Source organism: Mus pahari, chromosome 21, assembly GCF_900095145.1.
Source record: "Mus pahari chromosome 21, PAHARI_EIJ_v1.1, whole genome shotgun sequence".
In the NCBI taxonomy this organism is placed as follows: domain Eukaryota; kingdom Metazoa; phylum Chordata; class Mammalia; order Rodentia; family Muridae; genus Mus; species Mus pahari.
Window position 1 is genome coordinate 6188323 of NC_034610.1, and position 18187 is coordinate 6206509.

The 18187-nt window shown below is 43.3% G+C and overlaps 1 protein-coding gene across 2 annotated transcripts in view; it reads left to right on the top strand.

Annotated features, from left to right (window-relative positions):
• The window catches only part of Pacrg (parkin coregulated), a 419131-nt gene that overhangs the window by 209494 nt on the left and 191450 nt on the right, over nucleotides 1–18187 (top strand). For both annotated transcript variants that reach the window (XM_021221476.1, XM_029533070.1), the window contains exon 3: nucleotides 17543–17714. In XM_021221476.1, coding sequence (XP_021077135.1) covers nucleotides 17543–17714 — 172 coding nt within the window. The remainder of the gene's footprint in view (nucleotides 1–17542; nucleotides 17715–18187) is intronic.

Consider the following 18187-nt stretch of genomic DNA (forward strand, 5'->3'; position numbering starts at 1 on the left):
TGTGTGTGTGTGTGTGTGTGTGTGTGTGTGTGTGTGTGTGTGTGTGTGTGTGTGGAGAGAACCAGAGGTTATAGATCTGCAGTATGATTTGAGCTTAGGTATCGTACCTCCAGCTGTGTCCTTACTACTTATGATTACTTAATTGCTGGGCTACCCATGGTCTTTTGTGGTTCCATCTGAGTTTCCGAATTGTTTTCCTAGATCTGTAAAATATAAAACATCAAAACTTTGATAGGGATTATATTAAACCTGTAGGCTGATTCTGGTAGCATAGTCATTTTCACAGTATTAGTTCTGTCAAACTAGGAGCACTGAAGTTCTTTCCCTGATCTGGTTTCTTCTTCCGTTTCCTTTTTCAATCTCTTGAAATTTTCATTGTAAAGATCTTTGGTTATGTGAATTTCCAGGCACTTTTGAAAAGCTGTTTGAATGGGATATTTTCCTAATGTCTTTCTCTGGGAGTACCCCATTGGTATATATAAAAGTACCCTGCAACTTTACTGTGTCTACTAGATCATGGTGCCTTCTAGTAGTGTCTATAGTGTTCTTTAAATGTAAACTGTTTTAGACTTCTGGTGTATTGCTTTAACTTGTCAAGGTAGTAATGAGTTCCAGCAGTTGTGGGGGCCTGCCCTGGCCAAGGGTAGTTGGGATGGCTTCTTGAATCCTCTCAGCCTTTTACTGATGAGCTTCTTCACTTCTCTTGCTTGCTGTCCACTGGACTCTTTGTGACCTCTCCCCTTACCTGCAGGTCCTTTCTCCAAGGGCATGGGGTTTGTTGAATGCATTTGTATGACAGTGATAATTTGGTTGACATTAGTTAGGATGAAATTCCAACTCAATTCTAAGGATAAAAAAGGAGAGGACTTGTTTTTGAGAAAAAGAGATATGAAAAGATCTCCCTTGTTCTGCTTTTGGGTGATACATGTCTACTTGTGACTTGTGGAGTACTTGCCACCTGTCTTAGGGTTTCTAGTGCTATGCTGAAACACCATGATCAAAAACAAGTAGGGAAGGAAAGGGTTAACTTGGCTAACACTTCCATGTCACAGTCCACCACTAAAGGGAATCAGGATAGGAACTCAATCCAGGGCAGGAGCCTGGAGGCAGGAGCTGATGCAGAGGCCATGGAGGGGTGTTGTTTATTAGCTTGCTCAGCCTGCTTTCTTATGGAACCCAGGACCACCTGCCCAGGCCTGGCAGCACTCACACTGGCTGGACCCTCTCTCACCAATCCCTAATTAAAATGCCCTACAGCCCACTCTTACAGTCATTTTCTTAAATGAGGTTCCCTTCTCTTGGATGACTTTAGTTTGTGTCACATTGACATAAAAGTCTCTGGCACATAAGCATTCTGTGGTCAGGTGGGGAACCAGTTGGTCCATTCTGTGTGGCACAGAGGACAGCTTGGCTGCTTGACTGTGGTGTTGAATTCAATCAACAGACCAACCACAGAGCACTTGATTTTGAAGCTGTGTTTTTGAAAAAACCCAATTCTTACAACGAAGGAGGTCTGTGTTGGCTGCACTTCCAGAAGTAAGTTGGGGCCAGCAGAGAAGAGCATGTAAAAAGGAGAAAGAGGAAGGAATGGGAGCTGTGTAAGTAATAGAAGCCAAGTCTTTGTGCAACTAGAAGGAAAATCTGCTCAGGTAAGATGGGTGAAACAAGGCTTTGCATTAATTACTTCCTTTGTACCTTTTCCTTCTCTGTGAAGTAATAAGAATCTCATTTGGAGAAAAGCTGCAACGCTGCAGCGTTGCAGCGGCAGGCCAAGAGTCTGAGCATCTGCATTAGCCTGCACAAGCAAGGCCAAGCATATACATAGAAGCAACTGTTCTCATGTGAAGATCGCTTTTCTGCACCCAGAGTCCGTAGTGGGTCTCAGTGCTGAGTTCCGTATAGCTTCTGAGTGTTTCTGCGACTGCTCAGAAAGCTGAAGATAGAGCCAACACATGTCTCAGTTTAACCATGTCTTGATATTTAATCAAATATCTGATTCAAGTCAGTATATCACAGACACTTGCACGTCAGTTTTACACAGCACTCAAAGCTGAGTAATGAAACCAGCCTAGGTGCCCGTCAGTGGAAAGAAACTGTGGCTTGTATGTATACTGGAATATTTTTTCCAGTCATAAAGAATGAGGCTATGTTATCTGCAGGAAAATGGGTGCAAATGGAAAGAATCATATTAAGTGACTTAAGTCAGTCTCAGAAACACAAATACTGTGTTTCCTCTCATCTGTGGGCCCTAAATGTTTTAGATGCATAAATCACACACATACCGAGGCCATGAACTTGATGTAAAGCTTTAGAGGGAAGAGGCGAAGGGGGAATGTTGGGTCATGGGAAGATAGACTCAAAGTATATCCTATATGTGCATGAAAGTGGCCTTGCTAACCCTGCGTAATAAAAAGGCAAGAGAGAAAGAAAAGGTCTCCCTGTGACTGTGAGTCCTGACCCCATCCATGTGGTGTCCCTGGAATGCTAGCTGTGCTGTGGGTCATAACACAGAGGCCGCCATGAGGCAGGGCCTGACCGGCCTAATAATGGGGCCTTGTTTGGCACATTTCATGAAATGGAAGTACAGGAAACTAAATGAAATCAAAAGCCCCTTTCAGTTGAAAAAGAACAATGGGCCCAAATAAGTTAGAATTGTTTAGAGGCCAATTCAGTCCCTCTCTGCCTTTGGGTGAGTCATTTCACCCGGACAGGGTGTCAGTTCTCACTGGAGAATCAAAGGGAGATTGAAATGAAGGATTTCAAGTCATACAAAATGACTTGTTATCCCAGATGACCAGATCCAGAAAGCCTGAGACCAACGCTTGCTTAACACGTTATTTTGAAGAAATTTCCAGGGATGGGGAAGAAGTGGTGATCCATAAAGAGGAGTGTCAATTAAAAAGCAGATTCATTAATTCATTCATCTGTTTTCATCTGGTCTGTGTGACAGATCCTGAGCCATGAGAATACTGGGTCAAATACAGACACAGAAGAAGGCAGTTGTGAGTGTTTTATTAATTGTAAGTGTGCATGGGTGTGTGGTGCGTGTGCGTGTGCGTGTGCATGTGCGTGCGTGCGTGCGTGCGTGCGTGCGTGTGTGTGTGTGTGTGTGTGTGTGTGTGTGTGCGTGTGTGTGTGTGAGACCCCCTACACTTGCAAGACATATCAAAGCTCGACCGTCTCTTTCTATCCTCTTGTTGCTCTGGGAAATTGTGTTTCTATCTAGAAAGTGAGAGGTAGAGGCAGCGAGCAATTCTTTCTCCTAAGGCTTCTCTTCCCTCCCTTCTGTCCCTGTCTCTCTCACTTGGTGTCACCAAGTATGGGCAGCTCCGCTGGCCTCCATGGAATGGAGTGTGTGGATTCAGTTCGCTCTTGCCATCTTTTCTTTCTCCTGTATCTTCAGATGGCCTAGTGGGTTACCTCATCTGGGGCTTAGACAGGGCCTCCATCCTTGTGTTCATAGCAAAAGTTCTCATGGTTGGAGCTGGCCCTTCATCTTTTCCTTTATAACTCAAGATATCTAATGATGTTACTGAAGCTTGGCTGCAGGCTGTCTCCATAGCCCAGCTCACACCAGTGCTGAAGACTTAACAATGTGGCACATTGTCCCTGACTTGGCATGATCGCCACCAGTTTCTGCTGTAGCTTGCAACTTTCTTGGCCCATATCCTGAGAAATAAACTACCATAGCCAATTGCTGTCCTCCTCCAGCATATACTCCAGACCCTCCAGGTTTTCTTCAGTCTCCCCATTTGCATCACATTTGTGTCTTCAGGTGCATGTGCATACATGAGACACGCACATGTGAGCATCCTTCAACCCATGTGCAGCATCTGGGGAGCATGATGCTGGCCATTGACTTCCATTCTCTCTCTCCGATCCTACAGAGTCCCTTGTGTCTCAGAGCTTCTACTCCCACTCCCCTGCTTTGGCTACAAAGACAACAAGAGACTTAATTCCTATTGGGATCTAGGTAAATATTTGACTACACATTCATTAATTGCTCATGCAATTAAAATGCGTCTAATGCTATTACAATAAGGTGTCAATAATGAGGATGAACACATGCCAGCCAGTGCTTAGAGGTTTACATGAATGAGCCAAGTGTGCTATTTACCAAAGGTGGCTGAATTGTGTTCTAATAACATCCCCATTTGCGTGAGGAACCCAAACATGACTTGCACAAGATCATATAGCTAACTTGCAGCTGAGACAGGAAAGAGATGAAACACCTGTACTCTGAACTGCTGTGATGTACAAAAATTCAAAAGGGATAGAGAAAAGTGAGGAAGCATTCTAGGATTCTGGAGCATCTTCAGCAAAGAGTGGCCTATCCATTGCAACTGGAACTTTGGACATAGAGGGCAATGTCACAGTGAGGCTGGAAGGGGAACTGGTGGACAGAGCCTGGGTGGTCCAGTGTTTAGGCACCACCCTTGTACATAGAGTGGGGGGCCTTTCACAGCTGTGGTCCACAGTGTTTTTAGAAGGGAGTCTGGACCATACCCTGGAGAATGACAGAGAGGACTGAACCCATTGCGGTCATTTGAGAATCTGATGATTTGGCCACTTGCCAAGTGCCAGGTAGCTTAGACTGTGAGCTTCTACCATAAACCACGGGGCTTTACCTACACAGATGTGTTCCTTCTCTGCGGGCTGGAGAAGTATCCACTGTGTCTGGGGCACGGTCTGTAGACCCATAGACTAAGAAGCAGACAGAGGAAATGCAGCATCCTCCTCCAAGCTCTGGGGGGCACATGTTTCCAGTACTCCCAACTTCTGTACTCATCCTGTCTCCCCACGTCCTGTTGGAGTACAAGCCCAAAACATCTGGATAACATGATTATTAATACTGTGCCATAAAAGCAAAGCACCCTGGGTGTGTGGCCCATGGTTAAGCTCCGAAAGCAGAAGTACCACTAGAGAGATAATTTGTTTTCTTTTTTAAAAATTAGTGAACTCCCTTGTTAAGAAGTGTGACACCCATTAACATTGTATGTTATTATTTTTATCATTTTAGAACATATCTCTAGTCTTTTATGAACATGAACCTGTTTATACTCCAAATAAATTTTATAAAGTGCTTTATTACAGTAATGATGGAAGTTTCCGCATTTCATTCCTATTCCTTCGATTTCTAATTATCCCATGAAAAGTCCAAGAATGGTGTACTAATCTGAAGGAGTGTTTTGGCCTGCTTCAAAGTTCCACTGCACGGTCAGGCACTAGAGTCTGCTGGCTTCACCCCAAGAGCTCTCTGGGCTTCATCTCTGTGTGCTTCACAAGTGATGTCTACCCTTTAGTGGCTGTCAGCAGCAGGGCAGGGGTGACATCAGACCGGTCTAAGAAAACACTGGCCCACTGGAAAGATGATTTGTCCCTCGAGTGAGTGGGGGAAATTGTCAGAAGGTGTTGAATATGGAAAAGTAAACTGAAGGGTTCCATTCAGGAAGCTGGCTGGCCAGTTTTATATCAGTTTGAGGGGAGGGAACCTCAATTAAGAAAAATTCTCCATAAGATTAAACTGCAGGCAAGTCTGTAGGGCATTTTCTTAATTCGTGATCTATGAGGGAGGGCCCAGGCCACTGTGACTGGTGCTACTCCTGGGCTGATGCTCCTGGGTTCTATAAGAAAGCAGGCTGAGTAAGCCATTCGAGCAAGCCAGCCAGTAGGCAGCACCCTCCATGACGTCTGCATCAGCTCCTGTCTCCAGGCTCTAGCCCTGCTTGATTTCTGTCTTGACTTCCTTCAATGATGAACAGAGCTGTGGAGGAAGAGGCCAAGTCAACCCCAATTTGCTTTTGGTCCTGACATTTTATCACATCAGTGGAACCGCTAAGATAGGAGCAGTAAGGCACACAATGAAAAAGCAGCACACAGTTCTCTATGGTCACTTCCATAGCTTTTACTTCTCCATGCCTTCTGTTAGCCAGGGAAACATCTCAGCTTTCATCCAACTTCAGTCTCAGCAGTTCCTGTGAGGCAAGTGCTGTCATTGCCCTACTTTACAGATGAGGAGACTGAGACATGGAGTGATTAGCGAGCTCACTTGTGCGGATAAACAGAGATGAGCCTAGAGCCGGTGCCCTTCCTCCCTTGTATGCAGATTATATGTCTGAGGACCTGTTGCTCCCTCCCATCAGCAACTTGCCAGACACAGCCACAGTAGCTGGCACGCTCTTTGTAACTGGCTGCACATCCTCCAGTAAGCTTTAACAATGACTCTGCCATCGCTGTCATCTTTTTAAGCTGTCCTATGAGCCAAAGGGACCCATCATGTTCAAGAGTTTGATGCTCTTAGAGCTTTGAAAGGAGTCCACAGGTAATCTACTTGGTCTCACAAGATACAAGCACCCACCGTGCCATCTGAAAACGCCAAAACATGCCTTCTTGCTAGAAAGAAGATAAAACATTAATTGGTAGATTTGAAGAAATCTTCTCAACAACAGGATCTTCTCAGAGCTCTCATCTGGCCGTACCCACCCAGACCTGCTGGTGTTGCATGGGACATGCCCAAGAACACAGAGAACAGCACTCAGCGACCTGGAGATTCCTAGTCTGTCTTTGGATCTGGTAGCATCGCAGTGGTTGGGAGAAAGGAATGGGGGTCTGATGATAGTCCCTCCCCACGACACGGCTCAGATTTCTCCAGAAATACTTCTAGTGCCAAGACTTGTACTTCCTTCCCTCTGGTGTAGCTAACTGACTGTGTACACTCAGCCAGATTTTCCTGGTTTTAGTCATTTCCTTCCTCTGTGGCACATAGCCAAACTTCCAACCCGTAGTTGTCCTTCAGGCCAAGGTCACAAGCAGTCAGCCTACGGGATGCTTTCCTCTTTAGATGTCAGTTTGACCACCTTGTCTTCTGGGTGAAGAGATTTTTCTCAGGGATCTCTCCTCATGCCCCGCTGACTACCATGACCTTCACACAGAGTATCTGCTATCTGCCATGCTAGTTCTGTGTGTAACTTTTAAGTCTTTGGTGGTATCCACCCAGTCTCATCCTAAACCCCAGGGTGAACACATGACCTATTACTCCAGTCCCTGTGCAACTCCTGATTCTGGCAGTCAGTGTCTTGTTGTCTGTCCCAAATTTTAAGGCATGACTGTCATATGTATACCACCCTTTCCTTAGTTCCGTGTGCCTAGTTAATCACATAACCCTGTTCAGCATTTCTCTATTTCTCCCATAGATCGATGATAGGTAGGTATGTAGGTAGATACATTCATACATACATACAAACATAGATACATACATACATACAAACATATATAGATACACAGATACATAGATAGACACAGATAGATAGATAGATAGATAGATAGATACATACATACATACATACATACATACATACATACATACATACATACATACACAGACAGACAGACAGACAGACAGGTGGTAGATAGATAAGTGGATCCTTTCTCTGTCGTTTCTTTCTTGTCTTGTGTCAGCGATGGTGACCATGAGTCAGGCCCCTGTGGCTTCACCCTTGAACTCCCACTGTGAGTTATGTGTTGACTCTTCAATCTCCCTGATCTTTACACAGCCACCACTGGGTCATTATTAATCACACTTGTATTCCATCATCTCTAACCTTCTTTAAAATGTCTAGTCCAGTATCCACCTGACACAGAGGCCCCTCTGCCTCTGTAGAACTACCTGACCAGTCACCCCAACCCAGGTCACGTCAGCCCAAACCAGACACTGCCTCCCAAATAAGCTCTGGCTGCCTTCCACCTGGCTTTCCTCAGGGGCACTTTCTCTGAACGCTAACCATCTCGCTCATTTTCGAGTCTTGCCAGAGCCCTCCGCCTGATGATACATTCTCCCATTCACTCCATCCCATAGTTATCCCTCGTTTCTCTCGATCAGGCCTCTTCCTAAGCATCCTTGTCCACTCCACTCGGGCATCTAACTATGTGCAACATTACCTTCTGTGATTGCTTTATTTTTAATTTTTGCTTTAGCTTACTGACTAGGAAATATAAGAAATCTTGAGGAAAAATAGCGTGAATAAATTATAACCAACTTCTCTCTGATACATGCTGAGTGGAAGAGACTGAGCTCCGCTGCCCTCTGTCCCCGCTGCCCCCCCCCCATGGTTGGTCCTTCTTGACATTGCCTTGATGGGTGTATTGAGATCAACTGCACTGCATTCAAGGACAGTTGTTAAATGCTGACATGTTCTACAATTAATACCAGTGACAGGAGCCACGAAGAGTGACTTCCTTCCAGTTCCTGAAATTCTGCTGAGATGTTCCAGGCCTGTCACACATTTCCTGCTTTGTTTTATGAACATGTGCTACCCCCAGATACAGCCCCGCCCCCGTACCTCTCCAAAATGTGGCGTCCTTAGCACTGTTCAGAATTGTGATAAAGGGAAGAAAAACTTTTAACACTGTATTTTTATACACACTTCACCCCTTTCTGTTTCTCTTTGGTTAAAGTAAATGGTACTTTTAAGTTTCTAAATTGTTTCTCCCCTTAACTTTTTGGCAAGTGATGGAGAGTGGGAATGTGCAAAGCTACAAAACATAGGACTCTTTTTTTATTTATTACACGTGAAAGGATCATTCATTGACTGCTACAGTTACGAACATAAAATTTCTCGATAATAAAGGTTAAGTGTGAATAAATTCGAGATCTGCTTACAACTGACCTTTAACTGTCTTGGTAGCATTTCTGACAGAAACTTAAAATAAGGTTATTGTACAAAGTAATTTGATTTTCTCCTCCACATCTAGATTTGTGACTCTATAATTAATATCCTTTCCCTAGACAGAGTCATCGGTATTTATATAAAACAGTGGCCATTCAGACAATGAGGAATTGCCACAGAGTATCATTTTTTGTAAGTTTCCATCTATCTATGAGCCTGACCAATGTGTCCATTGATCCCCTAAAAATATTTCCTGCCTTGCATCTATACTTACCAATAATTAATTAATTTTCTCCATAAAGCCTATATACCAAGTGTTAGTTTTATTTCTTAGTGGACTCATTTTATTCAATTGTGAACTTCTGAAAAAAAACATTTTCTCAGTATGTTTTAGCACATATGGGGATGAATGCTGTTCTTTTTGGTCCATCGATTCCCAGTCAGCCAAAACTTTGAGTTCCTTTGCTGGGTAGATGTGATTGTAAAGCCCACCAATGCACTTCATAGACAGCCACTCAGCCTCACTCTGGACAATTTCCTTTCTCCCTGCGTACTGTCAGGATGATTTTCTCTCCTTGTCTGCTATGCTAGCAGGACCTCCTCAGCAACAGCGCTGAAGGAAGGGATGCCTTCAGGGCTTCACCATGGAGTGCCATGCTCGCTGGCACATCTTCCCTCAGACTCCATCTAAGCTTGTAATCCTGAAGTGTCCAGCACTTCGCCCAGCAGGCCCTGGTTCTGCGTATACTCTTGGAGTCTGGATCTCATGAGGTTCAGGTGTCTCCACGTGACTGCAGCTTTGAGCCGGGCCTCAGCTGCTGCTTTCTGTGGCCATCTTTATCCTCCTCTCCTTACAAGACATCTCTGCAAAGGACATTATTCTTTTCTTTAGAGGTTACATACTTTCATTGTGATTCGATGCCTAAATTTTTTTCTGTAGTGATTTTTCTTGATGATTTATGGGTAATTCAAACGAATGTCTAAATTTGTAAATTTCTAAATCTGTGAGGATTAGAAGTCTGGCTTTTGCCTTACTAAGTATTTTTGTTTAATTTTCTTTAAAATAAATATGACAACCAGGATAGATATTTTAGGGTCCCTTGAGACTCCTTTTATGGCTTAGTATGTTTTTAGCTTTCAAAAATATTTGCAATATATTTTCAAAGAATGCACTTTTTGTTGTTGTCAAATTAAAGTTCTGTGTGGATCCACAAAGTGGAAATGATGTCTCAATTGTATTTTGAAGTTTTATATTTAAAAAAAAATTAGGAAGAAAACTATGGTAACAATAAAAGTGTGTGAATATATCTAGCCAACAAGATATTAACAGCTATTGGCCAGTTGCCATAATTAAATAAAACAGATGCAGATTTGTGAATCATAGCCAGGTCAAGGAAAGAGAAGAAACCCAGGTAGAACTTGGCTGTAAAAGTTGAATTTCTCTAAGTGGAGTAGACAGCTGGGTACCAGCTGAAAACGAACCTTGTATCACAGCAGAAACTCACAAATACATTAATGATTCAAATGGAAAGGAATCATGGAAGTACTGGGATGTCTTCTAATTGGTTGTATTCTCTATGGCACGAGATTGAAGAAAAGCCTTTCTAATAATAATTCAAACATCAGAACCCATAAAAAATTGGCATTTTCAGCAGCATAACAATGGCTGCATTAGCAAAAGAAAAAAACGACATGTCCCTTCCACATACAAATGACTGTGCCCCGCCCCAAATAAAAGACCTGAGAAAGAAAACCAATGATTCATAGTGAAAAATTGCATAGCATATGAAAGTATAATTCACAGGAGAGAGTGTATAAATGGCTTTCAAAACTGCCTTTGAAAGCTGGTTGTGTGCACAGAAAGAGAAATGGCAGTTAAAGCCGCACTGAAATACCATTTACCTCTAATATTGTTAAGAATCAACCTCTGGTAGCATGCCTTCTGGATAAACAATAAGAACACAGGTACTTGTTTGTTGCTTATGGGGCTATAACTTGATACCATCTCTGTGACACACTACCTGGCAAAATCCGTCAAAATGGCATGTGCATTTGGGCATATGTGTGTGTGTTTGTGTGAGTGTGTATGTGGTATCTGTGTGCCAGTTATAACAGCATATATATATAGATATATATATAGATATATGTCAAAATATATACTATCATATATGTATGTACATATATACACATATGTGCAGTCAAAAATATAGACTGTCAAATATATGTCACATATGTATATATATGTGTGTGTATATATGTATGTATACATATATATATATATATATATATATATATATATATATATATATATTCTGATAAAGTAATCCCTCCTAGGATTTATCCTACCTCTTATCTCCCACTCTTCATCTTGAATGTGTCCATGATAAGCTAATGTACAACCAGATCCAGTTTCCTCTCGTGACAGCCTGTCTTCTGAGAGTAGACTTGACCCATATGGCTTACCTTGCTTTCTCTTATGTGGCCTCCTCACTGCCTGTCTGTTCCCCGGGTAGGACTATTTAAGGAGCCTCTCACTGGGTTTCTAGAGCTTGATTCCTTCCCTTTTCTCCACCCCATTCTCCTGGAAGCTGATTTTGTTTCCATTTTTCAGGAGATCTTTGCATTTCAATGTGATTACCATATGCAAAGGTCACTGCTGCCAGAACTGGCCATGGCTTGGTTTCACTTGTGTTCCCACTGTTGCTGCCCCATATCAGGGCTCCACTTTATTCATGATTTCTGAAAGGTGTATAGCCTGTGGTTACTCTCTCTTGCCAACTTCTCCACAGTATATTTATTATATCTTCTTTGTCCTGTATTCGGTCAACCTTAAAAAAAAAAAAAAAAAAAAACCTTTGATGAGCCATAGGTTAGAAAAATGTCCCCTCAGTGCTGTTACATGCACTGAATTTCTCCTTGTTTTTGGTAGTAAATCCACCACTGGGGTGCGCTGTGGCAGAAGGGCTTTTGTTCTCCCAGAATGTCCACCAGTTTTACCAGTCAGTTAATGAGAAACGCAGTCTTAATTTTGATCCTCTGTATACAGTCTGTCAGTTGTCTCTAGTTGCTTTCAAATCTTTGAATGTTTTAGGGTTTTTCTTTATCTGCATCTTTCATCTGAACACATGAACACACCTTTAATTGCAAACGCTTCTCGGCCATTATTTCTTCGGAAATGGCTTTTCCTACCATCTACCTGCTGCTGGGCAGCTCGAGTGCCAGCACTGGCCTTTCACCTTGTTGTGGTGGGGTGTTCACACCTGTCTATGCCTGCCAGGTGAGCTGCCCTTCGAGCTTCCAGGGGTTCTCCTGTTTCCATTCCCCAGATCCCTGTAGGGGTGATGGGATTATGGGTGCACCGTACCATGTGTGGTTTTACACAGGTTCTTAGAATCTGAACTCAGGTCCTCATACACTTGTTGCTAGCACTTTATCCACTGAGCTGTCCCCTCACCTCATCAGTTTTAAAGCATTTTTGAAGCCTCCCTTTTCAGATCTCTCCCTCTTATTTTGAGCTGCCCACCCCAGAGCTCACCGCCCATGCCCACTACCACATCTGGTTTTGCCAACTACCACACCTAGATTTTTTTGTGTGTGCGTTTGAGGACTTCATTACACTTGACAGGTGCCATCTCCGCACTAAGTGCCTGTTTTGAGTACTTAGCCACTAGTATTTTGTTCTGGCAACCTGATCTATAGCAACGGGCATCCAAGTATAGAATCTTGTGGGGAGGGGTGGGGCACCTGAGTCTCCAACCTTTTGTCTGATGAGTAGTTGGGGTCAGCCGTCACTAGTGATTGGTAGAAATTTGACAGTGGGGACATCTGACCACAGAAGCTGCACTTTCTGGGCGACTGCTTCTTGTCCCTCACACTATGTAAGTGCTAATGGTCTTCCATTTGTCTTGTGTCTGGGCTCTGTGAATGTCATTGCCATTAGCCAAGACTTAACTTCTTGCCTTTATATCCTGTGAGCCTTCGTTTCTCTGAGACTTCCTTCACTGAGAGTTTCTCATCAAGCTATCTGCTTCTGCAGATGAAGGAAAGACGCCTTCTTGTCCCCATGCCACAAGGGAGGCAACCTCACACGTTCCCTGTTCCCTGGTCACACAGGCATTCTTGCTCAATTCTTTTCTCTCCTCATGATCTCAGCCTGGGTCTGATCCCTCCTGAGGTAACCTGTCACCACCCTGAGCCCTCCACTTACCTCCGAGATGGGATTCCCTCCCCATCCCCAGGGTCTGAGGATTTCCAGAGCTCAGCTCCTTTCCTAGCCTGTGTTACTAGCACATTCTGTTTCATGTTGTAGAGGGTTTTTGGCAGTTTACGGTTTATCTCAGCCTTGGCTGCCATCTTCCTGCCGCCGGCTCCTTTTCTATGCTAGAGAGCTCTTTTCACGTTAAAAACCTTCTAGTGTCAAAAGGTATACACACAACATTACATATTTTGTTGCATATTTAATATAGCTAAAACATAGAATGGCTGAAACAGTTTTTAAGTTATTTACTAGGACTGTATCTATGCACATTTAAAGATAGGACCCATATATATGGACTGTTTTATACATATTATCTCAGACAGTGCCTAACACTTGTAGAATTCGTAAGGCTTTCTGCAACAAGTCAGTGGCTGCCTCTGGGTGTTTTAGAAATGTCATAGTAAGTACATATGAATCTATAATACATTCATAGCTAATTATATCAGTTTATAATTCTAAGCAGTGTCTTCAGAAATTATTACATGGTTTGTGATAACATATATTTTCTGTATTTCATTGGCTGATTGATGCAACCATGGAAAAAATGTGATGCTCTCTGGTTGGAATAGTCCAAAAGTTGTTAAATGCACTGTGCTTTTTACCATTCAGCATGGCACTGTAGCCTGGCACATTTGTTCAGGGAATAAAACACAATGAGGGAGGTATTGCTCTTAGCCAAAGGTCACTGGAAAACCAAGAGACCCAGCACTGTAAGCACTGTGACCCTTACAAAGTCTCTGTAAGTTCAAAAGAAGGGTCTGTGTGTAAGAGCACTTTCATCCCTGGCTTAGTTCCAAAGCGCTGCTAACCGATGTGGTACCTATATCCAACACACACCATGTCCATGTTCAAGTCCAGAGAATATCTTCTGCTTCTGGATTTTAAAGACTTTAATTAAAAGATTACCAAATTTCAAGCTATTATTTGTGGAGATTCTTGAAGAATATACATTATATTAAGCATTAAACTAGTCACCTTATAATCAGAAAACTACACAACTAGAATAATAAAAAACTGTGCTTAAAATTAAATGAACCAAGAGTAGAAATTTAAAAGCACTCTACAGCATAGCATCATGGCTTTGCCCACCACCACATCTGGTTTTGCCAACTACCACACCTAGATTTTTTTTGTGTGCATTTGAGGACTTCATTACACTTGACAGGTGCCATCTCCGCACTAAGTGCCTGTTTTGAGTACCTAGCCACTAGTGTTTTGTTCTGGCAACCTGATCTATAGAAACGGGCATCTAAGGATAGAAACTTGTGGGGAGGGGTGGGGGCATGTGAATCTCCAGAGCTCTGCACATACCAGAGAGGGGAGTGTGATGGGAATGTACCCAAAGCACAGGTCAGGGAGACCCTGTGGGACTTTGATCAGGAGCAATAGAGGTCTGGCCCCCAAAGAAATGGGAGGGACTCAGCATTTGGGGTGTGGTGAAGGAGGCCGGGGGGGGGGGGTACGTTCCTGGGGCTGCCTGTATTGTACTCATGTGATCAGAGAGGGGTGAGAGGGTTAGATAAAAGGTATCACTGGCGGCCTTGATCAAAGAGATCAGGGAATAAGTGGGAAAGTGGGTAAAGAGAACAAAAGTAGAGAGCTGCAGGAGTCACTCTAGAGGATTCTTTTGAAATACTTTACTGTGGAAATGGTCCTATTGCTCCTAGCAGAAATTGAAGGGAAAAGGAAATAGAAGAGGGGAGCATAGGAAGGAAGGAGAGATGGAGGGAGGGAGGGAGGGAGGGAGGGAGGAAGAGGACAAAAAGAAATCAAACTCAGATAAAGTATTATTAAACCCCATGTGTTTTTACATGGTGTGCATGAAGCTTTCTGTGCTAAGTGGACCCCAATAGGACCTACCAAGGCCTAGGCAAACTCAGTAACAGAAGACAATATTGCCCTCCTAATGTGCTCCCCCAGAAGACATTCGAGCAGAAAGTTACATACGGATGATGTCATCTTGTATCTAATGGACAGTCCCAACATCAGGCAATGGCGAGTTGCCACAGAAGCGGAAGTGCACTGATGGTCAATGTGCCAGGTACAAACAGGCCATGGAGAGAACTCTTCAGTGACAAAGCATGGCTGTGGTCAGTGACAAGGGACGGCCCTGTCTTTGTCCATCTCATCATATTTCCCTGTCTTCAACTGCTCCCTCTTTTCTATCTTACTTTATGAATTTTCTTTACACCACTTTTGAAAACAAGAGTCATGTGAGTGATCAGCGCCTGTCAGTTAAAGAAACACTGCACCATGGAAGAAGGAAAGCAAGCCCTGCCCTCCGTCTCAAAACTTATAATTCAGAGAGAGGAAGGAAGGAAGGGAGGGAGGAAGGGAGGACACACTTTAAGCAAGGCCGTTATAGTGGTGGTCATAATAGACCTCATCTGACTACCCTGGTAGTGATAAAGAATAGGAAGACACAGGGCAAGGGACAATTCCCCAGGTTATATAGCAGTGCAGACCCTCAATGTGCTCAGCAACAGAGCCTGAGGGCAGCACGGCATCTCCCACCCAGGTGGCTCAGGCTTGAGTCACCATTTACTGGCTGCAGATGACCAACCTTAGGGGAGTTAAACACCCTGGGCCTCAGGTTCCCCTGTATCGACAATTAGGACACTAGTTAAACCTGTTAAGGCTGTTGTGTTAAAGACACCAGGGCAGTGTTGCTAGTACCCGGATCATGAACCCTGCTGCCTCTGTGAGTCATAGGATTGCTGCCTCCAATCACAGGAAGCAAAACCAGGATCCAATAAAAAACAATGTGGTTTGTCAGTGATCTTGTTAAATGTTTAACTTCCTCGTCGCTCCCATACATCTGAGAATGCCTGAAAATGGAAAGGATAGATGCATTCAAGTATTTAAACATGCAGTTTTGTCTTCAACATCACTGGAAAAACACCCAACATAAATAAAGCACAATCTACCAAATAAAACTGTGAAATAGAAAGAAATATGAAAAATAAAACCAATAACCATAAAAATGATACATGTTAAGTCGGGATAGCTGTACCTATAAATAACTTAACATATGAAAATACAGTTCGAGATCATATTAAAATTCAAATTTTTCTAATTATGTAGGGCACATGTACAAGTACTATGTGCTAAAGAGGAAAGCATGCAAAATATGTTTCAGTAACAAAGAATAGCTGTGGTTAGTGACATGAAATTTTTGTATTTTTATGTATACTTAAAATATAAGTAAAAATAGTACAGGAGTCACTGATTCTGAATCAGGTTACAAAGTAAATTTATAAGTAACATTGTACCATTTGTATCCAAGTGATACAGCAGCAGTTTTCCCACACTGCAACATACCACTCCAGAAACACCTTTGACTGTGCAGCGATTTTTGAAAACATTAGTACTCAGAAGCTAGCCCATAATACTTTTCCTGGAGTCAAGTACGTTTTGTAAATTGACAAGGAATGTAAAGTACATCCGAGATTTGTATCTTCCTGCATTTGTGATTGGCTTGGAGAACCGTAGACATAGATTCAGATTCTCCCAGACTCACAGTAAACCCTGAAGAAAATGTGCTGTCAGCTACTGGCTTCCCACATCCTGGAGGTAGCAGCCGTGTACTGTGGTAGACCAGAAAGCTGAGAGAGAAAGTATCCTATTAAGGAGATGGGCGTTTCTCAAGGGTCACATAATTAGATGATCATAGGAAACTAGGTACATATAGATTTGGAAACAAGGAAGCCGACATGTATTGGGATAGTCACCGTGGTCGTGCAGAGTGGATGAGTTTGTGCTAAGTTGCTATCAGACCACCACCTTGCTGGTGATGAGTCAGGCTGGCTTCTCTACACAGTGGAAAGCTAGGCAGAAACCACCTTCTTCCATATGCATGATCCCCTCTTCTCCTTCCGAGTTCTCTGCCCTAGAATTTAGTCTTCACCCCCTGCTCCCAAGGTGCTGGAGTTGTCACAGGGGCCTGGCTGGAAGCCATGCCATGATGTTGGGGATGAGGGATGCAGTAGTGGAGACAGACACATCTCTGCTCCTCAAGAAGCAGCCAAGGGGAGACTGGATCGGGGTTCCCTTGTTGTCTTGGTGGCACCAGCATTAGACTGTCACCCATGTTCCAGGAAACATATGACTGTAATCGTCTGATTGGCCAGCTACATTATAATAAATTCATGTATAGCCCCTACTAGGTTCTTAATAGAAACATGTCTACCAATGTCAACTGCTTCAGGCTTTCCTTCATTGTGTTCTTACCCATGTGTTTTCAATGTTCCTGTATTGAATCCTGATCTGAAGTTCAAGATCAAACCTGGCCCGGATGCTAAGCAAACAAACAAAAAATATCCTAACAAAATCAACAGTTTACTAATATGCCTGCTGTGCAGGTGATATGTGACCAAGACACTTGACTGTTGAGATTTGAAAGTTGAGAACGTGCTCACTTTGCTCAGAGATCAAAGGCATCTGGCACAGCTTCAGGTGACCAGGTACAAGAGTCAGTCACACCTACCTGAAGGGCTGAGGCATCTGCCACGGCTGCCACCTCCACCACCGCCCACAGCAGGGGCCAGCGCTGCACACTGCCCTACACAGACTGCCGCACAGTTGTTTTTCACAAGCTGTTTCTCCTCTCTCCTTACAGGTTGAGATTGAGAAGTTGGACTACCATCATTACCTGCCTCTGTTTTTTGATGGGCTTTGTGAAATGACGTTTCCCTATGAGTTTTTTGCTCGGCAAGGAATCCACGACATGCTGGAACACGGAGGGAACAAGATTTTACCTGTCATTCCTCAGCTCATTATCCCAATAAAAAGTAAGTGAACAGGTAAAAAAAAAAAAAAAAGTGCCTGTCTGCATCTCGCAGCGCTGCATTTGACAACTTGCTAATTAAGCAGTAAAACAAAGCAGACCAAGATGATCCCAAGGCTTTGTGGGGATTTTTATAAATTGACTTACAAGGTCAGACAGTTGAAATCTCGGGAAATATTTCTCATCACTAATACTACACCATGACTTAAACACAAACAAAACAAACCAGTGAGAGCCATACTAATTTGAGATACAACATGGTCCTGACAGTGTTCAGACTCTAACTTGTCCATTCAGAGGTAAAATGTGTGACCTTTTATACGTTCTGCAGCCAAACCCTAACTAAATGGCACCTCTAAATAGCACCTTAAAAATTGAAGTCAGCCGGGCCTGGTGGCGCAGGCCTTTAATCCCAGCACTCGGGAGGCAGAGGCAGGCGGATTTCTGAGTTCGAGGCCAGCCTGGTCTACCAAGTGA